Source organism: Callithrix jacchus, chromosome 9, assembly GCF_049354715.1.
Source record: "Callithrix jacchus isolate 240 chromosome 9, calJac240_pri, whole genome shotgun sequence".
Taxonomy (NCBI): domain Eukaryota; kingdom Metazoa; phylum Chordata; class Mammalia; order Primates; family Cebidae; genus Callithrix; species Callithrix jacchus.
Genome location: NC_133510.1, coordinates 55,068,323 through 55,093,798, shown reverse-complemented (window position 1 = coordinate 55,093,798; position 25,476 = coordinate 55,068,323). Strand labels below are relative to the sequence as shown.

Below are 25,476 nucleotides of genomic sequence, written 5' to 3'. Positions count from 1 at the left end.
GTTAAGAACAAAGAAAGAAAGAGAGAGAGAAAGAAAGTAAAAGAAAAGCAAAAGAATCAAGGATTTATCCATCCATTCCTTATGAACTATACTTCAAGATCTAAGTAGCTAGAGGTGAAGTTTCTCTTTGTGGATGTATTCTGACTAATAATAAAAGGAATAACAATCAGAATATCACCATTTTGTAACCTCTAATGATATAATCTATCCAGGCAATGCCGGTTATTAGCTGCTTCCTAATAAAATCTACAACAGCACTACACAAAGAAAAGCTGAATCTGATTAATCATCTTGCTCTAACTTCTAACATAAAGGGGGGAAAAAGATAAAAAACATGTTAAATGACAGTTCAAGGATAGCATCATAAAAATTCTGACCGTAAAAACCTTACAGAAGAAATAAACTAAACATTCCCATCAAAAGGCAGAGATTGTTGTTTCTTTTAATGTCTTCTCTCCTCAGTTCTGACTGTAGACACTTCAAATACCAAGATATAAATAAGTAAAAAATGAGAATACGGAAAACACACACAGACACACACACACACACACACGTGCAGTAAGCATAAGAAAGCTGGAAGGGACAAAAAAACACTGGGCAAAACAGACTTTGGAGTAAGCAGTAGTAGTGTATATGGGCCTAATGACAGGGCTCCAAAATACAGGATGGAAAAACTGACAGAAATAAAGGAAGAAAAATCACAAATCCTCAGGCACTGTTGGAGATTTCAAACCACCTCACTCAGTAACTGATAGAGTAACCAAAGGAAAAAAAAAAAAAAGAAATCATAATATAGGAGAACTAAAATGATGCTATCTACCAACCATAAACATTTGGGAACAAAAACCACAAACATTCTAAAATGGGAAGAGTGAGTGGGTTGTTTAGGCATTTATCTGCCTCCTCTTCTAAACCAGTTCTCTTTCAAATGTAATAACTAGGTACAGGTTTGCCACATAATTGAAGAGAAAGAAAATAACAAGAAAGGTGCCAAATTTAAGGAAACAGTGGTCCATCTTTTATTTATACAGCTTTCAAATCCCAGAAAGTTTCCAAAGCCTTTTTTATACACATGATCTCATTCCATCCCAACATTATCCTTTGAAAAGGCAGCCCACATTTCCTTATCCCCATTTCACAGATAAGGAAGTTGAGCTCAGAGGCTGATTTGCCAAATGAACAAAATCGTAAAGGGTGGACATCTTTAAGATCACCTGAAGGAATTCACTGGAAATGTAGTGGAGTACCAATTATTTTCTTTCTAGAAAGTAGGTTTTCTGCTGGACACAGTGGCTCACACCTGTATTCCCACTTGGGAAGCTAAAGAGAGAGAATCACTTGAGCCCAGGATTTTGAGAACAGCCTGAGCAACACAGTAGGACACTATCTCTAAAATACTTTTCAAAATTAAGCCAGGTGTGGTCCTAACTACTCGGGAGGCTGAGGCAAGAGGATCGTTGAGCCTGAGTTCAAAGCCACAGAGAGCTATGATCATGCCACTGTACTCCAGCCTGGGAGACAGACCTTGTTGCTAAAAAAAGAAAAGGTATTTGGACATACTTTCCCCAGTATGTCCAAATATCCAAAGCAATTGTATTAAGAGTATTAGCTCCTTGGTTAAGAATTGGGCTTTATTTTCACACACTCCCTGAAGTCACACAGCCAGAGATCAGGTAGGATCCAGAGAGAACAAAGTTATAAACCGTGTGTCCAAACAGCATCGTAAATGAAATACTCCTGGACGGAACCCTTGGCAAACTCGGTGTTGACCATACTCCCAGTTACCCATAAAAACTTACCAAGCTGTGATTTAGAAACAGATTCAAAGAAAGCAGTCTGCAGAAAATATGCAGATTTACTGTTTTAATTAGCAAAACACAGACTTTACAAATCTCATTACTGTATTTAGAGAATAAATCTTAGAGTAAAATGACTTTAGTTTCTTGTCTTGAACCAAATTATTTTTTTAATAATTACAAAACTTGATTGAAGAGCTTAAGAAATAATTTAAGTATCAATATTGAATCTTCAAAACCTCCTCCAGTACAGTCTATGCCAGCTGCACAGTAATTTGCAGATTTATGTTGTCTTAGATTTTCTTAATATTCACATCTGCCTTCTGTTCTTTGAAATTCGTTTTGTGTTGTTTTAAAATAAATATATGAATCAAATATGTTCTAGGTGAGGACTGGTTATTTAAATAGCATATATATGTTTTACTTATATCCCTCTCAGTGTTCCACTGAAGCATATATTCTTTTAGGTATTTGGGAGATTGTGTCATTAAGGCTAATGGTGGTTTAATCTAAAAGGAAAAAAATACATACATACCAAGAAATATTTTTCAGTTTCTTTGCAAAACACAAAAGAAAGGAAAAGTAATTTGACTTTTTAGCTCCGATTGCCTTACATTTCTTAGGTAAGGTCAATGTTGTAAAATCTGCTGAGACTTTTTACAGAACCTGAGTGAATAAAATGCAGAGGTAAATCACTACTTTCTATTTAAAGCAAACTGGCTTTTTACAAAGCTTATGACCATTTTTAAAGAAAAAGAAAGGAGGCCAGGTATGGTGGCACATGCTTATAATCCCAGTGCTTTGGGAGGCCAAAGCAGGAGAATCATGTAAGTCCAGGAGTTTGAGACCAGCCTCAGCAACATAGTGAGACCCAGGTGTGATGGCTTCTATTTGTAGTCCTAGCTACTCAGGAGGCTGATGTGGGAGGATCACTTGAGCCTCAGAGGTTGAGGCTGCAGTGAATCGTGATTGTGCCTTTGTACTCCAGCATGGACAAAGACCCTGTCTTGACAAAAAAAGAAAAAGAAAACTACATTCTCCCCAGAAAATAGGAAATAGGCCAACAGTTTCTTGGTTCTTTTTTTTTTTTTTTTGAGACAGAGACTTGCTGTTTTACCCAGGTTGCAGTTCAGTTGCATGATCTTGGCTCACTGCATCCTCTGCCTCCTGGGTTCAAGCGATTCTCCTGCCTCAGCCTCCTGAGTAACTGAGATTACGGGCGCCTGCCACCACAGCTGGCTAATTTTTCTACTTTCAGTAGAGACAGGGTTTTACCATGTTGGCCAGCTGATCTTGAACTCTTGACCTCAAGTGATCCATGCATCTCAGCCTCCCAAAGTGCTGGGATTATAGGTGTGAGCCACCACGTCCGGCTGGTTCTTCTTTTTTCTGCCAGGCAGTCCAGACAAGGTGGGCAGGCTTCCTACATGGACTCCGAGGGGCTCTCTGGTCTCTGCTGATGGGACTGGCATGCTTGCTGTGGACACTCAGTAAAACAGTGGCTCCATACAATCATGAGAAACAAGACCGATGTGGCCATTGTATTTCCCACAAACTTTGAAGGAACCATCAAACAGTAACAACTCAATTACTCTTTGTGGCTTCTTTTTATTTTGAATCAATAACCTAAAAGTGAAGGTCTTCACAGCCCATTATGCCTTCACTGATCCACCCACTTCCCATGAACACCTGCTGAATGAAAGGGGTAAGGCAGCATGTGCTAAGATGCAGTGCTGCTTCTAAACATAATTTATGGGGGGGCAGGCAGGAAACCCAAGTTCAGAAGTGCTTAAGTACTCAACTATGAAGAAGTCTTTCAAGCACACAATTGATTTTTAGCAAGCATAGGGTATGAAGACCTTCGTTTTGATTTTATAAAAGTAGGCTATTTTGCATGAGTCTCCAAAAGTGGCTGAAAAACCGACTGCATGCTTTTAAGCCTAAAAATAACCAAGGAGTAGAGCCAAACATGTACATTTCAGCAGAAGAGTGATAAACAGAAAGCCAAGCAGATAATATGCTGAAGAAGAAAGCCCACGTGATGGCTTATGCTGACTTTAAAACAGAGTCAAACATTCAAACATTCAAGAAGTGAAAACAAATGCAGTTAGGTGTGTATATCACCCCAAAAGAACCCATGGCTATTAAAGTTGCCAGGAGGATCTTCTGAAATGTTAAAGCCTGATGTCATGCTACCGATTTGATTCACCTTCAGTTTCAATAACTGATAGAAATTTATTTCCAAGACCCTAATTTTGGCATAAAAAATGTTAATTTATAGATCAGAATCATAAAACTACTAATTCCATGTTCATTTGCTAATTTATGAGACAGAAAACATAAAGTCCTTAATTCTAAAAAGACCATTTAATATCTCATCCCTATTACTCTTCCAGGAAGGAGGGAAAAAGTTTTTGGAATTTCAGTAGAACATAATGTTTAGAACAACAGAAAACATCTGGGAAAAAACTCAAAGCTCAATAAATATTCAATCTACAAGAAATACAGGAAAATAGGGAAAATGCTGAAACTACTTTGCTGTACCATGGAGACAAATGGTCGCCCAGGACCACTTCCTAGATAACTCTTTGGATACTTAATTCAATTGGCCTTAATTGTTTATAAAGTGTGCAACACAGGTAGGGGGAATTTGTCCTTAATTTAGTTCTGAAAGAGGCATGAGTGGATGTAAACGCTAATCACAGACCACTGTAGATCATTAGGGCAATTAAGCAACAGTTTCTGGTCTTGAAACCCTTCCACACAAATCACCGGCTAACCTTTGGATCCAGGTTTCAGACTTGCAAACACTTTGGGATTCTTAAGGGCAAGTGAGAGCTCATTGAGGAAGGAAATAAAGTGGGAGTCTCTTTCAGATTTCTTTGACTCAAAAATGACGACAATAGTAAAGTGAGGTTCCGGGCGGGTTAGAAAGTAGGTGCTCTGCACTTTGTCATCATAGAAGTGGACCACTTTCTCCAAGCTGTTCAGATCGGATGTGCGGTCCGTCATGATCATGATGACATTGGGCCAGTGCATGACTGGCCTGTCACTGGGCAGAGACACTACAGCTGGATACTGGTCCACACCCTTGGGGGCCTCTCTGTAGGAATGGGGGTGGTGATAGCCATGACCCTGAAAACTCTCAGAACCCCTGTTGTCAAAAATTAAGGACACATTGGCAGCATCATATTTCCTGATGAAGCTGGAAATCTTTCCAAAAAAGTCTGGGTTAGCTTTTGCTGTCAACGTTTTCATTTCTGAAGCAGTCGTTTGTCGGCTCAGGGCCTCATGAAAGTAAAAGCTAAACTTGGCAAGAAGCATGTTTTTGAGTTTCATCAGCCAAAGGAAAAGGTGTGGGGGCTGCACGGCCTTCTGAGACTGCCCTCCAAACAGATGTTTCTTTGTCTCCCGCTGTTTCTCAAAGATCTGGCCCCAGGTCTGCAGCTTGGTGTGCGCACTGTGTAAGTTAACCAGAGATGGGAGGAACTTCCACTCTGAGACCTGGGCCTGGGCTTTCAGGAGATGACACAGGACGTCAACTTCCAGCTGGAAACTGCTTTCCAAAGGACTGAGGATTGGGTGGTGAAATCTAAAGAGGAGAGGGAAATTAATAGAGATAAGTGGAAATGGTACTCCACTTGCCATACTGACATTTTTCTAACCACAGAGCAACAATATGGCCAAACAAATCATACTATGTTTGCGGATAGGGGAAGAAAACAATGTTGATTTATTTTGAAGTTCTGATATAATTTCACCATTTCAAAATTTTATCAACATCATATTCTCCTGTGGAAATGGCCTGAGAGTAGTGGCCACTTTCTTCTCAACAGAATTACTGAATTAGCTACCATTCATTTTTTAAATTATTATTATTATTTTATTTTATTTTTTTTTTGAGACAGAGTTTTCACTCGTTACCCAGGCTGGAGTACAATGGCCGATCTCGGCTCACCGCAACCTCCGCCTCCTGGGTTCAGGCAATTCTCCTGCCTCAGCCTCCTGAGTAGCTGGGATTACAGGCATGCGCCACCATGCCCAGCTAATTTTTTGTATTTTTAGTAGAGACGGGGTTTCACCATATTGACCAGGATGGTCTCGATCTCTTGACCTCGTGATCCACCCGCCTCGGCCTCCCAAAGTGCTGGGATTACAGGCTTGAGCCACCGCGCCCGGCCCATTTTTTTAATTATTATTATTTATTTGAGACTGGATCTTGCTCTGTCACCCAGGCTGGAGTGCAACTGTGCAATTATGGCTCACTGCAGCTCAACTCCTGGGCTCAAGTGAGCCTCTCACCTCAGCATCCCAAGCAGCTGAGAATACAGGCACACACTCCATTTTCTGTTGAGACAAGGTCTCCTTATGTCACCCAGGCTGGTTTCGAACTCTAAGTGATCTTCCCACCTTGGCCTCCCTAAGTGCTGGGTTACAGGTGTGAGCCACCACACCTGGCCTAAATTAGCTATAATTCTTTCTGAGCATATTTTAGTTATTCTGGGAATTGTATGACTAACACAGTCATTGAAACAAGGCATGGTCTTTTCAGAGTGTGGTACTAAAGAGGCAGAGGTAAAACAAAAAAAGTCACTAAAACATCTGTTGAATGTGTAGATGACATATATAAACTATTTCATGTTCACGGTAATGCCATGAGGCATTAAACCTATCTCGCAGATGAGAACACATACTGTAAACATATATGTAAAACACTGTAGATAAAATAAATGTTTATTAAAGAAATACAGCACTTATCAGACAGCCCTTATTCAATCCTGGTTCCCAAATTCCCTTCATATTTAATTATGGTTAAAAACAAAATGGTGTCCAGCCTGGCCAACACAGTGAAAGCCCATCCTTACTAAAAACACAAAAATTACCCAAGCATGGTGGCACGTGCACCTGTAATCCCAGCTACCCGGGAAGCTGAGGCATGAGAATCGCTTGAACCTGGGAGGCAAGGTTACAGTGAGCTGCACACCACTGCACTCCAGCCTGGGCAACAGAGCGAGACTCTATCTCAAACAAACAAATAAACATATGGTGGCCAAGTAAGAAACAGCTAACACTTCAATCGCTTTCCATTTAACTTAGGACAAAACCCCAAATCCATAAAAAGGCCTAGAGGGCATTGAATACTGTAGTTCCTTCCCAGTTTGAGCCAACTCCTATTCTTCTCACTTTCTCCAAATATTCAACAAATAACTGAAAATGCAATTATACTACAAGAAGCTCGAGACAATAGTGCAATTTTACTTCTACGTGTCCTAGACAAAATGTATAAAAGTTTCTGACGCTTTTAACCACTGTTCTGTACAGCATTCTCATTCCAGCATTTTGGAAGGTGGAGGCAAGTGGACTGCTTGAGCCCAGGAGTTCATGAGACCAGCCTGGGAAACATGGCAAAATCCCATTCTCTACAAAACATTCAAAAATTAGTCAAGTGTGGTGCATGCACCTGTGGCCCCAGCTACTTAACTCAGAGGGCTGAGGTGGGAAGATCAACTGAGCAAAGTTGAGGCTAGTGAGCTGTGATCACACTGCTGTGCTTGACAGAGTGAGACCTTGTCTCCAAAAAAATAAGTTTTTGACTATGATCTGTAGTAAAAAATACACTTCATGTTGTGACCAAGTACCTATATGTAGAAATATTATTTTACTTCAATATTTACTGACTATATACAATGTACTCTTGATATTTTCTAATTATATATATTAAATATATATTTAATATATTTTCTACTATATATATTAAATCAGATTACTACTCACTAAATTAACTTTATAACCCATGGATTACTATCTGCTGTTGGTAAAACACTATTCTACTTCACATGTAATAGTAATATTTATAGGGAAAAGAGCATGATGTGGAACTATCCTCTCTTCCAGGCATGGGAAAAAACGTGCAGAGGCCCTAGACAAGTGAGAGCATGACCCATTTTCATCAATACTATACTCCTTCCTGATTCTTCAGGTCTCCTCGTCAGAGTCACTTTCCTAGAAAAGTTTTCTCTGTCCACTCCCAGACGAGGTCAGGCTCTCCAGTTACATCCTCTCATTTACTAATACCTCTCTCCCACTTTAGGAGCCTGACCATATAATTTCTCAGGGAAACTGAAACATACGGCCACCCCAGCTTTAAGCTCCTCCCCAAGCGGAAGTCATAGCTGCCTCCTCTATTGGCTCCTTTGTCTCTAGAACATTATGACTCAAGTAGAAATTTAGTCAATGTGTTGACCAACTATGTAAAGATCTGAATCCAAGTCTCTGCCTCATTGGATCTGCCGGCTGGTTATGAGGTGAAATAAGTTCTATAACAATGGAATAAAATGGCTAAGAAGAGTCCTTTCTGTACAGACCACATAAAGCTTTCTTGCTCAGTTTCTCTTCTGTGAAACGAATAGTGTTTCCCAGGCCTGGAACATGCTCCTTCTCCAGAAGCCGACATCAAGCCCTTACACTCTTCCTAAAGATTCACAGTACCTGCAGAGGCTGCAGAAATCACCTCAGCAAGTAATCCCACTGTAAAGGCAGGGGAAGCACTTATATTTATTAAGCACATCATACGTTCCAGACACTATGGTAGATGATCTACAGGCCTGAGGGCTTTTGATCACTTAATTGTTAATGAGATGGACGCTTCTCACACAGCTCTGATTTGGCTACTGGTGAAAAGGAAAATGCTGGTTATCAACCAAACAATTAGGAAAAAAAAATCATCTCAAGTATATCTAGGTTTTTAAAATATATATACTTAAATACTTAAAAGGATTATGGTTAGGAGAGCCCATACTAAGTTGGACATTATAAGACAGAAATGGATTATCATGTGAAATGTCATTATTCATGTGAAAAACACACATTGTTTTTCATCTATTATCTACATTTTACATCAATATTCTTTCAGCTGAGGAAGCTAAAACATTGGTAAGATTAAGTCTAATAATATACATAATCCATGGAATACTATGCAGCCAATAAAAAGGAACAAGATCATGTCCTTTGCAGGGACATCGATGAAGCTGGAAGCCATTATCCTCAGCAAACTAATGTAGGAACAGAAAATTAAACACTGTATGTTCTCACTTTTAAGTGGGAGCTGAACAATTAGAACATATGGACACAGGGAGGGGAACAACGCACGCTGGGGCCTGTTGGGGGAGGGAGGTATAGGGCAGAGCATTAGGGAAAAGAGCTAATGCATGCTGGGCTTAATACCTAGGTAATGGGTTAATAGGTGCAGCAAAACACCATGGCACACGTTTACCTATGTAACAAACCTACACATCCTGCACATGTACCCTAGAACTTAAAAAAAATGAATGAAAAAAATACATATATAAATACACAAAAAATCAGAAAGATAAACCAGATCTCAAATCTTCTAGCTCATGTGCTAAATTTAGACTTTTCAAACATTACACATTTTGGAATGAACACTAAGAAAGTTCAGGCTGGGAGCAGTGGCTCGCACCCATAATCTTAGCACTTTGGCCAAGACAGGAGGATCATTTGAAGCCCAGGAGTTCAAGACCAGCCTGGGCAATACAGTGAGATTCCTGTCTCTACAAATACTTTAAAAAAATTAGCCAGGCCTGGTGGGGTGTGCCTGTAGTCCTAGATAGTTGGGAGGCTGAAGTGGGAGGATTGCTTGAGCCTGGGAGGTTGAGGCTGCAGTGAGCCACGATCGCACCACTGCACTCCAAGTGTGGACAGCAGAGTAAGACCCTGTCTAAAACAAACAAACAAACCTCACTTCAGCAGCACATATACTTAAATTGGAATGGTACAGTGAAGATTAGCATGTCCCCTATACAAGGATAACACTTTGTTTTATATATTTAAAAAAAAGTTTTAAATGCACACATGCAAAATCCCATTATAGAATAAGTCTCAAAATCCTTGAATTGTAAGAAAGCCTCCTACCACCTTAGCCTTTAGGCCCCTTGACATTTATAAGCATTAAATATCACAATCTTCTATAATCAGGGCTATTAGGAAAATTTGCCTAAAAACTGTGAACACAGTAGGACTGTTAATCACAGGATTAACGACATGAAATTAAAGAAAATTCTAGTACAAATAACACTATTGTTATCCTTCTACTGCTTTCAGTTGGAAATCATCATTTATATCCAATGCTTCAGAGGACAAAAATTCCCTGTACGAACCTTCCAAACAAGCTCTTCCATAACATACACTAAAAGTGCTTAAATGCTCAACATTTATTAAAGATATGTGAATGTTGAAGCTATTTTTCATCCTCAAGAAGAGCTAAAAATTCATGTTAATGTTAGTCTGCCAAGACTTAGAGATTAGCATTTTGATGTATCATTTCCCTATTTCTACTCTGCCATGTGCCTCATAGCTATTCACAACTCACATTATAGGAGGCTCTGTTAAATGGTTGTAATCCAAAAATATCCACCTAAGCTACGGCAGCAAGCTTGAAAGAGTCTGAATAGTCTTAATACAGAATAAATTAACAACTATTTGCAGAGAACATCTGCTCTAAGGTAAGGAAGAAGGAAGGAAGGAAGGAAGGAAGGAAGGAAGGAAGGAAGGAAGGAATTCTCCTTAGAATAGAGGAAAGTACAAAATGAATAGATTTGTACAATATTCTAATGAAACACAAAACTCCATTTTAGAAACACTGCCTTTCTCCTTTGCAAATCTGTACCATGGAGTTCTTTCCAAAAGGTATATATTCTTGTTTATTTATTTATAGGCAGGGTCTCACTGCACAGCTCACTGCAGCCTCAACCTTCCAGGTTCAAGGGATTCTCCCACCTTAGCCTCCTTAGCAGCTGGGACTACAGGCACAAACCACCACACCCAGCTAATTTTTTAATTTTTTGTAGACATAGGGTCTTGCTCTGTTGCCCAGGGTGGTCTTGAACTCCTAGCCTCAAGCAATCCTCTTGCCTTAGCCCCCCAAAGTTCTGGGATTACAGGTGTGAGCCACCAGGCCTGGTCAAAATGATACATTTTTTTTTACATGTGCAGAATGTGCAGGTTTGTTACATAGGCATATGTGTGCCATGGTGGTTTGCTGCACCCAAAATGATAAATTTTATGTTACACATATTTTACCATGACAAAACAAAATCTGTAACATCTTGTCATTTAAAATAACTTGTTTACTAATTCTTAAATACCAATACATTGAGGATATAAAAAATGAGTCAGAGATTTGCCCTACTGGACCTTCCATGGCAGAAGGAGGTATTTATAATGAATACAAAGTAGAAAATAATACATTTATTACACATAAAACAACATTTCAGAAGAAGGAACAATTCCTTTTGGTCAAAAGATTGTGGAAGCCACAGAGGAGATGGTATTTGAATTGAGCCATGATGCTTAAAATAGCTAAGAGGTAGAAACAACTCAAATGTCCACTGACAAATGAATGGATAAAGAAAATGTGGTATATACACACAAACAGAGTATTACTCAGCCTAAAAAAATAAGGAAATCCTGTCACATGATACAACATGGGTGAACCTCAAGGATATTATGGTAACTGAAATAAGCCAGTCACAAAAAGACAAATATACTGTATGATTCTACTTCTATGTGGTATCTAAAGCTGTCAAATTCATGGAAACAGAAAACAGAACGGTGGTTGCCCAGGGCTGGCAGAGGGGAAAACGCTGCTCAAGAAGTACAGGGTTTCAGTGTCTCGAGATGAAAACATTCTAAAGATCTACTACAAAAGACTGTGAATATACTTGACACTACAGAACTAGATACATTAAAAAGGTTAAAATGGTAAATTTGCTGGGGGCAGTGGCTCATGCCAGTAATCCCAGCACTTAGGGAGGCTGAGGTGGGCGGGTCATTTGAGCTCATGAGTTCAAGACCAGCCTGGGCATCACAGCCAAACCCCATCTCTACAAAAATATAAAAATTAGCTAGGCATGGTGATGTGCATCTGTAGTCCCAGCCACTCAGAAGGCTGAGGCATGACAGTCGCTTGAGCCCTGGAGGTGGAGACTGCAGTGAGCTAAGATTAGGCAATAGAGTCAAACCTGTCTCAAAAAAAAAAAAAAAAAAAAAAAAAAAGATGGCAAATTTGACATTATGTGTCATTTTTTAAACCAAAATAAAAAAGCAGGGGGAAAAGAGTACGCAGGATTTTGCCATGTGAAGACGGAGGCTTGATTTTCCATCCCCAATTTTCTCTCATCCATGATTCCTCAACCTTTGCTGTGTAGCTTTGCAGCTCCTTTCCTACCCATGGAATATAGACTGGATGAAGTAACTTGCTTTGGCCAGAGATGCTAACAAAGCAGATGCAAGCAAAGGCTTAAAATGAGTTTAGCTGGGTCATACTTTTGTGCTTTGAACATTGCTACTAGGTAGCTATTTCCCCTCTAACTGTGGGCTCAGAATGAACACATATGGAGCAGACCTAAGCCTAAAGCTCACAGTTAAAAGTCAGCCCCAGTGAGACCAACAGTGTTAAGCAGAGCTACTCACATGAACCCTGCTTAGGTCAGCCAATATCCAGTAGACCTGCAAACCCACAAGCATAAATTTGGAGGTCTGTTATGCAGACTTATTGCAGCAAATAGCAAACTGATACATGATAGAACAATAAAAGGACATTCTATGCATAAAAATAATAGAAGCTGAAGCAGACAGGTAGGAAATGACAAATCCTTATGGGGAACATATTTAATATTAGACTATGGGGCTGTTTTTAGACTTCTGGTTAAAATCCTCAATGATTTCTCTTTGAAGTTTCCTTCTTTCTTTTTGAGATGGAGTCTGTCACCCAGGCTGGAGTGCAGTGGCGTGATCTCAGCTCATTGCAGCCTCCACCTCCCAGGTTCAAGTGATCCTCCTGCCTCAGCCTCTCAAGTAGTTGGGATTATAGGCACATGCCACCACACTCGACTAATTTTTGTATTTTTTAGTAGAGATGGGGTTTCGCCATGTTGGCCAGGCTGGTCTGGAACTCCTGACTGACCTCAAGTGATCCGCTCACCTTGGCCTCCCAAAGTACTGGGATTACACCACACCCGGCCCTTTGAAGTTTCTTTCTTTATACTAAGACTTTGGCAGCGATGTGGAGCATTTGATGGGAGGTAGCAGATGAATCTGAAAAGATAGGCTGAGGCAATATCATGGAAGATCTTCTTGAGTCTTCACTACTAAGATCTAAGCACGTCAAATGCCTAGGAGAGAGTGCATTCCACAGAAATTGTACTACTATTAGTCTTGCTTATGAAATTTTCATTGGGCAATAATTAATCTTGTTGAACTATACACATGCAATTAACAAATGTCTTAACAGCCTTATCATCAAAAATCTTTTTTTGATGACAAGTGGGTATAAAAGCTAAATAAACCACAGTTCTGACTTTTGTGAGAATTTTCTGAATTAAAGCATTCAGATAAAGAAACTGTGATTCCTAAAATGCAAACAGAAATATATGTAGATCAACTTTTAATGTTCTTTAAATTCTAGCTATAAAATTATTAGTAAAGAATTAAAATCACAAAATGGTTTACTACTGCCATACAATGAAGACTTTTTTAATGGTCTACAATGCATAAGTGATGGTTCTCTTCTTTCTTTAAAAGTATTATTTCTTAATATTATAGTCTTGATTTAGGAGAGTAAATATCAATTTGCATTTACAACCTATCTTCCAAATTTGTTTTAACCATGAAACAGAAAAACTGGCCAGAATTTTCCCTCATACCCACAAAATAATAAATAAATGTGTAAAAAATTCTACAGAATCAGAAAATGTTCCATTGGTGCTTCTTTGGAAAACAAAAACAAAAACCCAAGTTCTACTGTACCTCAAAAGTACTCGAGGAATAGGAGATATTCTGACAAGCTAAGTTCATGTTTCTTCTGCTAAATGGCACACAATTAAATCTATGTAATAATTATATTATTAATAAAGTTCAATTTGTTAATAATTCAATTTGAAATGTAGAATCACAAATGACTGTGATTCCTAAACAAGAACTTATATATGCTTAATAATGTTATAAATTATCCGGGCACAGTGGCTCACACCTATAATCTCAGCACTTTGGGAGGCTGAGACAGGTGGATCACCTGAGGTCAAGAGTTTGAGACCAACCTGGGCAACATGGTGAAACCCTGTCTCTACGAACTATACAAAAATTAGCTGAGCATAGTGGCAGGCAGTAATCCCAGCTACTCGGGAGGCTAAGGCAGCAGAATCACTTGAACCTGGGAGGCGGAGACTGCATGAGCCGAGATTGCGCCATTGCACTCCAGCCTGGGCAACAAGAGCGAAACTCCATCTCCAAAAAAAAAAAAAGTTATAAATTTACCCAAAAAAGAAGCATTTAACACCATTCTACTGTGAACACAACTGGCTTCCAGAAGAAGAAAAACAAAATATACTTTCCATTCATCTGTGAAACCAGACTAGACATCACAATCACTCACATAGGATCTACATGTCAAATCAAGGCTGGAGGTTTCAATTCCATGCTATTTGTGATGCTTATTAATTTTTTTAATACAAAGGCATTTCAGCATTTGAAACATAGTATCAATCACAAAATTTGTTATAAGAGTTCTGACATGGATCAGCTACATTGGGGCAAATAAATATTCCCTGAAAGATAAACGGGTCCTTTGGGAAGAGGATTAACTTTTTCAATACAGGAGAATACCAAAATATGAATTATTTCTCTAGAACACTGAAACCACAAAAGAGAAATGTTTGGTACAGCACAGATGCCAAATTAAAAAGTCCATAGAAAAAAGCACATTAACCTAGCAAAAGGCAAAGTCACGTTAGTTTATACATAAAGGAATCCCACTTCCCAAAGAAAATCATTATAGAGAAGTTCGACTTTTCACAATTCCTTAAGGAATTTATGTTGTTCAAATTAAGCCAAAGCCTCTAATTTAGATCATTTTCAGACTAGGATGTGTCTGTGATCAGTCATTCTCTATTAATTAGAGAAAGGCAGCATGGGTGGAAAATAGAAATGGTAGGTGAAAAATGACATCTCTTGTCCATACTGTAATACAATTCCATCTGACTCCATCAATATTCAGAGGATGAGGATTACAAATAAGAACTGCCCTAAGAGGTTTTGAAAATTAAATCTGCAGGGAAAGGGAGGGACTCCTATAGCTCTGGGAAGTGGGGTATTTCAAAGAAGGTTTAAAGATGATGGGCCTGACTGTGTGTCTTACACCTGTAATCCCAGCACTTTGGGAGGCCAACGCAGGAGGACAGATTGCACGTGGGAGTTCAAGACCAGCCTGGGCAATATAGCAAGACTCTGTCTCTGCAAAAAATAAAATAATTATCTGGGGGTGGAAGTGGTGACATGCTCCTGTAGTCCCAGCCACTTGGCAGGTGGAGGTGGGAGGATCACTTCAGCCCAGGCAGTTGAGGCTGCAGCGAGCTGAGATAGTGCCACTGAACTCTAGACTGGGTGACAGAATGAGATCCCATCTCAAAATAAATAAAGATAATAGGGTATAAATCTAATAAAATGAAACCAATTAATATCAATCATTCATAGGAGACACACACACACACACACACACACACACACACATACACATACACACACACACCCATAAGGTTCAATACCTGTTCTATCCTGGAGTTGACATTATTCTCTTAGTTACCCAATTTTTTGGTGCTGACCATGTATCATTATCACAGGGAACTTTAAAAACAGAGGTTTCTGGGCACATAATCCAGAACCACTAAATTTTACCCCTTAGGGAAGAGGAAAAAGGGCCCAGGGATGGGTATTTTTCTTAAGCTTCCCAGAGAGTTCAGCAAATCACTTTTACAATAGCATTTGGAAATCACTATATGAGATCTCTTCTCCTTAGGAATATATCCTCAACTGTACTTCAGTTTTGGGGTTTCAAAAAACTATTTTACTAAAAGAAAACATACCAATCAGATTGGAGGAAATAAAAAAAGAGAGTATTTCCCAAAATATAAAATTTTTAAGTGTCTAAAAAAAGTAAGTGTATATATTTATATGCATAGCCTATTTCTCAGGAATGACAGCAAGAACTTGCTAACTTTAGGCCAGGCACAGTGGCTCACACCTATAATCCCAACACTTTGGAAGCCTGAGGCAGGTGGATCATTTGACGTCTGGAGTTCAAGACCAGCCTGACCAGCATGGTGAAACACCATTTCTACTAAAGATATAAAAAAATTAGCCAGGCATGGTGATGTATGCCTGTAATCTCAGCTAATCAGGATGCTTAAGCAGGAGAATTGCTTGAACCTGGAAGGCAGAGGTTGCATTGAGTCAAGATCGTGCCACTGCACTCCAGCCTGGGCAACACAGGAAGACTCTGTCTTAAAGAAAAGAAACTACTAACTCTAGTTGCCTATTAAAGAGGGAAACTAAGTGGCTAAGGGGAAGGAAGAGGACTTTCCATTGTATTATACTTTATAAATGTTAAGCCGTGTGAACATATTATATATCAATAATAAAAAGAAAATTTAGAATATGTCATAAAAATCAAAGAGATACAATAATAAAAAATAACAAGCAACTATAAAGAACAGTTTGGGGACAAGTGGGGAAATCCAAATATGGACTATGTATGATACAATGGTAGAAAATCAGTGTTAAATTTCCTAAGTGTAAAAACTGGGATTTTTCATTCAGAATTGTGGTATAATTATGTATGGTTCTCAGAAGACAAAATCTGAGTATGTAGGGGGAAAGTGTCATGACAATTGCATTTTACTTCCAAATAACTCAGGGAAGAATGATCATATACAGAAAGAGATAAAGGCATATGTGGCAAAATGTGAACAATTTGTGAACACAGGTGAAGAATATTTGTATGTTCGTTGTACAATTGTTTGTTTTTTTAGTAACAGCTTTATTGGTATTTGCTTCATGTACCATCCTTTTAAAGTGAACAATTCGCTGGTTTTAATATGTTTGCAGAATTGCACAACCATCACTTTTAGAAAGTCTCGTAGTCCCCAAAAAAGCAATCTGGTGCCCATCAGCAGTCACTCCTCCTTCCCCTCCAACTCCTGGCAACCATTTTCTGTGACTATGAATCTGTAATCTACTTTCTGTGTTTATGACTTTGCCTTATTCTGGATATTTCACATAATGGAAATTACGTGATTTCCATGTGGTCTTTTATGACTGGCTTCTTTCACTTAGCATAATGTTCTCAAGATTCATCCATGTTGTTGCATGTGTCAGTACTTCATTCCTTTTTATTGCTGAATAATATTCCATGTATGGATATACCACATTTATTTATCCATTCATCCATTGGCCAAATTTGGGTTGTTTCTGCCTTTTGGCTATTATAAATAATGCTGCTATGAACATTCATGTCAATGTCTTTATGTGTAGACCTACGTTTTCATTTTTCTTGGATATAGGTCTAGGAGTAGAACTGCTGATCATATGGTAACTATGTTCATTATATTATCTTTGTAACTTTTTACAGCATTAAAAATTTCAAAATCAAAAATTAAAGAAAAACTTTTATAAATAAAGAATAGGTTGGACACAGTAGCTCACACCTGTAATCCTAGCACTTTGGGAGGCTGAGGTGGGTGGATTGCTTAAGCTCAGGAGTTTGAGATCAGCCTGGGCAACATGGAGAAACCCTGTCTCTACCAGAAATACAAAAAAGTATTTGTTGTGAGAACTCTTTCCTAAGCAGCAAAATCAGTTATAATACAAGTTTTATGATTACTTCATTCTTCATTCATTCTCAGTCTTTCACTATTGCTTAGAGAGAAGTATGCGGCCAGTGTGGTATTAACTAAGATGAATGAAGGTGACTAATGTATACCTGTTGATTAATGAATATGTAGAAAATGTAACCCAGTTATTTATTTCAGCTATTTCATCACAGATTTTCGTAACAATGTGGAGAAAAACTCTGAGCTTGTGTGGGATTGGTAGGACAGCCATGTTTTCTCCCACCCTCCTCCTCACACTGACCTGGAGCTGTATTTTTTTAGAATAGCATCCAAAAGGCCAACGAGCTCTTCAGCATTGATGAACTTCTGTGTGCTGAGGGTGTACATCTTCTCATAGAAGTCTGCGATCTCCATCCGAGCCTGAACAAAGAAGCAGAGCTGCTCTGACAGGTGGGAAAGGAGTTCTTCAACATGAGAAACAGTCCCACCCAGGGCACCACGGCCAGTCACCACCTTCTTCAGCTCATTATGCAAGGAAGTATAGATGGTGCGGATGGAATCTTTCCTGCTGAAGAAAGACTGGCTCCCTGGTAGGCAAACAACATAAGCACACGACAAGTAAGAAAGAGAAACCATAAGTACCAACCAGCATCCAAAAGCAAAGAATCCAAACCAACTGAGCTCAATGAGTTTTCATCTACCATATTCTCTGTCTCCTATGATTGAGATATAAATACTTTATAATTCATAATTTCCCTGAGGAATAAGCTAAGCGAATACCTGATGTAATTCATTACTATAGCAATGGACCTGTGTACAATTTGCTTGCCCATGTACCAATTCTCCCCCAACCCAACTCAATAAGGGTTCAGATTTAGAGCATAATTAACCTAGCAAATAATACCAGCTGGAACTAAAAAGCCTATCTTACACATAAATGTATTCAAAACAAAAGAACACAAATTATGAAACACTGTTGTTATTCCTGGTAAGTCACAATTTTTTGTTTCTGCTTTAGTTTGTATTTTCCTTTGAATCTTATCTTTTAGATCATACCAGAAAATTGAATACATACACATACATTCCCTTTATGCAAGAAAACAGACTACTGGGATCTCAGGAGAATAAAGAAAATCTTAGCACTCATGACAAGACTGACACTATACATTATAAAATAATAAGCACCACATTGTGAATTATTAAGACCAGGAACCAATTATAAATAACTGCTGCTATAACTAGGAGGTTCCAAAGGAAATCAGCCAAAAATAAGACCAAGATCACCTTCACATAGTCAAAAAGGATCAAACAGCATAGATATCATTTACTCACTTCTCTATTTATATATCACCAATTACATTTCTAATTATATAGCCAGCTTCATGGATGTTTCCTTAAGCAATTCTCTACCCAACAAAGGGCAAGCGGCAAGACATTAGGAAAAAGAAAAGAAACAGGGCAGGTTTAAAACATCTATTTCTAGCAAAATTTTAAAAAAATATCAGAGATGGACAAGAGTTTAAATTTTCTCTTCAAAAAAACGTATTCAATTACAGGAATATGTTTTCTAAAAACCGATAAGAGTACAGGTGGTCCAATCATGGGTCCAATCATGACACCAACATATTCCTGTAATTAGGAATAAAAATTATTTATCAAGGCATTTGTAAAATATTCTCTTAATAGATGAACCATTTCACAATATAGCCTTCAATTCATTGCTTGGTTTATGTTTCAAGAAATCAGTCTTCCTTCCATTACTACTAGGGTAACCAACTTGTCCTAGTTTACCCAAGACTTTCCAGGTTTTAGCACTAAAAGCCCGGCTTCTCAGGAAACAAAGTCCCACATCCTGGAATCCCTCAACCCTGGGCAAACCTGAACAGTTGGTTACCCTACTTACTTCTGACACCCCAGCCAAACTACTGATGCTTTAAAAAGTATTTTTCTAATAAACTGTCTAAACCAGGGGTGCCCAATATTTTGGCTTCCCTGGGCCACATTAGAAGAATTGTCTTGGGTCACACATAAAATACACTAACACTAACCATAGCTCATCAGCTAAAACAAACAAACAAAAAACGCACTAAAAATCTCACAGTGTTTTCAGAAAGTTTATGAATTTGTGTTGGGCCATATTCAAAGCCATCCTCGGCTGCATGTGGCCTGTGGGCCACAGGTTAGACAAGCTTGTTCCAAACAGACTAACTGGCACATCATCTCCAACTAATACCATCAAAACCTATATAGGTACAGATGGACCAGTCATGACACCAACATCCCATATGGAACTGTACCCTGCAGGGTTTGCCTTCCTTCCATGCCCATACTCAGTTTAATTCTGCTGATTTTGTAGAGTGAAGGGTACAAAATAAATAGGCCTCTGTACCCACATCTAGGATAACACCTCTCAGCTTAGGAGGGTAATAAGAACATCACGTAAAACCTAAAAGCTGTGCAGGTCTGAAAGACTTGGTTTCAAACCCCCAGCTCCCATGATTATAGGCTAACTACTGAACCACTATGAGCTTTAGTTGTCATTTTTAACATAAAACAGTGATAAAGCTAAGAAAACAAAATGAAGTAACATTTGGTATGTAATCTGCCTGGAACAAAGCATATGTTCCATAATATTAATCCCTTTCCCTTCTACTTGTAACTGATATATTTTTTTAAACTTCTAATAATAATACATAATTGAGCTTCTGAAACTGTGGTGAATTGGGAGCGTCGAGTACTACAAAAAGAATAGCTATCTACTACTGTTAAACAGGCTGGCCTTGGTGAAAATTTTAACTTTCCATTGAAAAAGGGATATCATCTGTTTCTAGAACTTCTGGGAGAAAAAGCAAAAAAAAAAGGATACCTCACTTCATCAGATTACCCTTATCTGGGTAATGGAAACACTACATAAATACAAAGAATACCTTTAAAAGCTTATCGATAAACGCTAATCACCAGTATGTGAAACCATGTAAAGTGAAACTACTATAAGGAAGAGACAGACCATCAACACATTTCTTTTAAACAGTTCTCTTTTCTTAAAGCTCTCAGGAATCCAATCCTATCTGTTGACTATCTTGGTTTGGAATATCCAATGAGGACTGGCCTTTATCCATGTTGGAAAACAAGGAATCAGAAACATCCAACTTCTTTCTCTTTTCAGTATTTTGAATTTATAAAATATGATTATATTGAATGATTTTAGAAGGCTCTAGTTATAAGTGCTCATAATTTCTCAAGATTTCAACAGTTTATCTCATATCACAAAATTGTAAGTGTATTAAAGGAGCGTGTAAAACATCTTGCACATTTTATTCTCCAACTTCTTGCTAATAATAATTTTTAAACATCAGTTTTCAAGTTAAGTCATTTTCTGCTATGCTAAATTTCGGCAACCAGAGGTTGAGGAAATTTTCCAGTAATGAAACAAAGAGAAGAAAAGTATGACCTTCTAAAATTCTCCACAGACATTGAGTCAGCATATTTTAATCACTGATCCTTCCCCAAACAGGTATTATTCTCTCTCAAAGGAAAGAAAAGACCCCAAGATAAGGGCCCTACTCAAAGTTTTTTAGTAATAGGGTCAAGACAGGAACAGAAAGCTCCCTGTCAGGTCTATCCTTTGTCTAAAGGCCCTGCTTGCTCCTTTAATCAATCAGGATTCACTGCTAAGGCCTCAAATAAACACCAGCCATAAGAGAGGTTTAAAGAAGACTCACTTTTTACTTGAAATTTACTAAGAGAGTAGATGTTAAGTATTCTCACAATACATACACGAAAGAAGGAAGGAAGGGAGGGAGGGAGGGAGAGAACTATGTAAGGTAGGTGATGGATATATTAAGTAGCTTGATTGTGGTGATCATTTCACAATTTATATATACATCAAAACATCAAGTTGTACAACTTATATACAATTTTATTGTCAATTCTATCTTAGTAAGGCTAAAAAAATTGTCATAATTGTTTTAAATTTTTTAAAAGCATGCATAAACTTTTTGTTTTGCTTTCTAAAGAAAACTACATAAATGCTCTAATGAGCAAAGCAGTTGGAGAATATGGGAATGTTTTAAATTACAACACAAAAGTTTTTTCCTTAAGTTTTTAAGAAAATAGATGCAAACCTGATAATTGTGAAGTCATATTGTAAGCACACTGACATCATATACACTCTAGTACCAAAAAATATATGTGCAAAGATAAAATTTAAATTCTGGAACTTATAAACATACTGTACGTGTCAATAAGTTATGAAGCATTAAATATACCATTTTAAGAATATTTACTCAGAAGTGAGAGCCCATGTGGGAACCTAACAGTGCCTGGGCATGTTTCATAGTGCCAAATGTTGTGTAGGTCAGTTTCAAGGCACAGCCCTCATGCTCACCCATGTCAGCTGGGGTTCAAGCAGAAATAATCAATTTACACACTGAGGACCACTTTACTAAGAACCCAAGTCAGAGACTGTGAAGATCTTATATACACATTCTTATACACAGGGAAGCCAGTTCTGTTTACATAAAAACCTGGCTCATCCAACTTAAAACTAGAGTAGCAGATTTTTTTTTTAACGAAGTCAGTAAGTAGACTTTAGAAAATTCAGCTGAACCGGCTCAGGTTATATGCAAAATCGTATGTACATATATATTTTTCTGGGGAGTGAGTACATAGCTTTCATCAAATTTCCATGGATAAGCTAAAAAAAAAAAAAAAAAGCAAAGAATCATGGCACTTTAATCAATCACCATTCTTTGAGGTGCAAGAGTCTAAAAACAACTAAAACTACCTAAATATTACCTACCTTCAGTATTACAGCTAGAATCCACCCCATTTTCACATATATAAAAATCACATATATGTATATATATTATAGGTAAATTATAATTTACATACACCTTTTTAATAAGTTATATGAATACAAACTCAATCTGACAGTTCAAAGGCAGGTATTTTGGTTTGGACTTTATCATCTACCAAACAAAATTACATACAAAAGTTGCTAATCTATAGAAAGGGGAATAATAACACCATCAACCACAACTGCAAATTTGTGAAATTCCATTGTAAAAAGGGGAGAAAAAATAAGGTGAAACTATCTGGCCAGTTTTTGTTAATAAATTAGCATACCAAATAAGTATGTATAAATCAACATACTTGCCACAGCAATTAGGATCTCAGAAAGCCCTGTTCCTTGAGTGTTTACTGAAAGCTCAGTAAGATATACGTGGTCACCTTCAGGCAACATAAGGAAAGCTGGGGGCTGGCTGGAAGAAGGAGGTGGAGAATCAAAATGAAATCTACACCGATTTTACATTTCTATTCTCTATATTTTATATAGGTGTCCTTCATTCACATCAGACCCATGCCTCTGAAAACTGAAGAGTCTAAATAGGCCAAAGTACTGACTCTAAAGCCCCTAAGATTCAAATGTATTTATTGTCATAATTAAGCAGTAATACTATTTTGTATGCATAGTCCTTGCCTTTTACATCTATTATTTCCTTCTCATCTACTCATACTTATTGCTTTTACTAGTGATAATCAGTTGAATCAGCTCTTGAATCTTATTTTCAGAGGCAAGATGTACTTGAGGTACTAAGAGTATTTACCATTTTTCCCTTCAGTCTCCTCTTGCTAGTGTTAGGCACATTTCTTGCCTTTCCTGTCCAGTATTCGTTTATTACTTTAGCCATTAAATATGTATTGGGGGACTATGAAGACGGGTAGGAATCCAAATGTGACTCTCGGGCCTTAACCTTAAGAGGCCACACAATAAGTAGTGTTCAGTAATAGAATTAGATTGTTTTGCAAAGTTTTGCTTCTCTGGCTGCAGCGTCACTAATTAGAAGAATGAAGACATAGTTTGGTTAACTTCTCATTTACGGCACCAATCCATGCACGAAGCAAAAGGGCAAACCCTTGCGTTTGGGTCACAGCCCTGCAAAGAGCATCTACCCAGTCCGCCAATCTATTAGCAGCGCAGGCCGGTGGGCGGGGAGGAAAGGAACGGTGGGAGGAGACCTGGGAATGCCGAGTCGAGCCTGCGACTAGAAGTGACAGAGACAGGAAACCCAAGCTACGGCCGACTGGGGAATATACCCCCTTTCCTTCCTCCTCAAGGGTCTCAGGGGGCGGGGCGGAGGTACCTAGTTTCTGCCCCAGGTAGGTGAGGCTGTGATAGACCTTCTCGGCCGCGGCCAGGTGCGCCAAGGCCGCCAGCAGCGACAGCCAGTTGCCCCCCGCGCTCTTGTTGGCCTCTCGTTCCTTCTCCACATTGTCCTTAGCCTTGTCGTAAGAGAAGATACCCAGGTGAGAGAAGAACGTCTCCAGCACCGCCTGTTCCACCGGGACCGGGGCGGCCAGCGGGATAGACTCCCCCATGCGAGCTGCGCCCCATACGAGCTGCACCCCAGCTCGACCCACGTGGCTCTCCTCGGCCTCGCACTTCCGGGTTCTGAGGGAACGGGCTTACGCACAAGCGTGCGTGCGCGTGACCGCCTCCAGCGGCTGGCTTGTGAGCGCGCCGCCGCCGGGACCGCGCCTGCCTTAGAGAAGACAAGGGTAAGGGCCAAGGAAAGAGGCAGGTGGCGGTTCCTGCAGCTCTGACTATTCGGACCCTCGGGGTAGAACAGGAGGCGGCCAATTCGCTGCTGTAAGGAACTGCCTGCGCACTGAGGTGAGCTGACAGGCCCCTCCGGTGAGGTTCGTCAGCGCTGGTGACGTCACGCAAACGTGACGTCAGCTCTGATGAGAACATCTGGCCTGGGCTCTCCAGGCGCCTCTCACCGCCGGCTGGGAGATGGGGAAGTGCCTGAAGTTGTGCTCACACTCACAGCAGGCACCCTAGTCAGCCCTGACAACTTCCTCACCAACTCAGGGAAGTGATATGTTGAGATTAGAAGACTGTCAGGTAAAGGTTGATCTCTTCCTCATTGCCTAGTGTTCATCATGTCATACACCATCGGTTAACTCTCACCTGTATCCCGTTCTGGTCCTCCCGGGTCTGTGTTAGCCCAGCAGTTATCAAACAGAGTCCCTGGCCCAAACTACATTAACCTTTCTTTAAAAAGTTTTCTTTTTCTTTTTTTCTTTTTTTGAGACGGAGTCCCACTCTGTCGCCCAGGCTGGAGTGCAGTGGTGAAATCTCGGTTCTCTGCAGCCTCCACCTCCCGGGTTCAAATGATTTTCCTATCTCAGCCTCCCTAGTAGCTGGGATTACAGGCCAGCACCACCACACCTGGCTAATTTTCGTATTTTTAATAGAAAAGGGGTTTCACCATGTTGGCCAAGCTGGTCTCAAACTCCTAGCTCAAGCAATCTGCCAACCTCAGCCTTCCAAAGTGCTGGGATTACAGGTGTGAGCCACCACACGTGGCCAGAATGAAGGATAAATTAATGTAAATTGTGCACCTTGTCATTTAGATTAATTACAAGTTCCTTTGACATTGAAGCAACCCCATGAACCCAGCTCATATGTATGTTTACTACTTTGAAACACTACCCAGTACTCACTAGTTTTTTCCTTTATTCTTCTTTGTACATGCTTATGTTATGCTTCTTAGTCACACTATTTAATCACATATATTTAGATGTCTCTTTCCCCAAGTGGTGAGATCCCTAGGGCATGCTAGAGTTTACTTACAGTTTCCTTTACATATTGGACAGCGTAGCCATGTTTGCTTTACAAATGAGAGAACTGCCTATTTTTGTCTTTTCTCAAACGAGCTGTTCTGTCATCATCACTACGTTTTAAAGGCCACCCCACTATTTTAATGAATAGATATTGTGCACCTGTTCCCTATACTCAAGAATGTAATTGGATAAGATCAACCCTGTTAACAATGATACCAGGAAGATTTTATTTTCTTTTTTTTTTTTTTTGACAGGGTCTCACTCTGTCCCCCAGGTTGGAGTGCAATGGTGCAATCTTACCTCACTGCAACCTCTGCCTCCAGGCTCAAGTGATTCTCCTGCCTCAGCCTCCTGAGTAGCTGGGA

The 25,476-nt window shown here is 39.2% G+C and overlaps 1 protein-coding gene and 1 non-coding gene across 3 annotated transcripts; one reads left to right on the top strand and one right to left on the bottom strand.

The window, feature by feature from the left end:
- Window positions 1–995: 995 nt before the first annotated feature.
- On the bottom strand, window positions 996–23,935 carry KICS2 (KICSTOR subunit 2). Of its 2 annotated transcripts, XM_078336137.1 has the most exons (4): window positions 23,626–23,935; window positions 22,634–22,743; window positions 17,781–18,066; window positions 996–5,388 (listed from the first exon to the last, which is right to left on the bottom strand). In XM_078336137.1, exons 2-4 carry the CDS (start codon window positions 22,722–22,724, stop codon window positions 4,572–4,574), a joined length of 1,194 nt encoding a protein of 397 aa, XP_078192263.1. In that variant the 5' UTR covers window positions 22,725–22,743; window positions 23,626–23,935; the 3' UTR covers window positions 996–4,571. The 2 variants fall into 2 exon arrangements, with proteins under 2 accessions (XP_078192263.1, XP_054094297.1); XM_054238322.2 differs by lacking the exon at window positions 22,634–22,743.
- LOC118144631 (U6 spliceosomal RNA) lies at window positions 9,555–9,658 on the top strand. Its single transcript, XR_004729394.1, has one exon. It is a non-coding gene; the product is annotated as a U6 spliceosomal RNA (small nuclear RNA).
- Window positions 23,936–25,476: the final 1,541 nt, after the last annotated feature.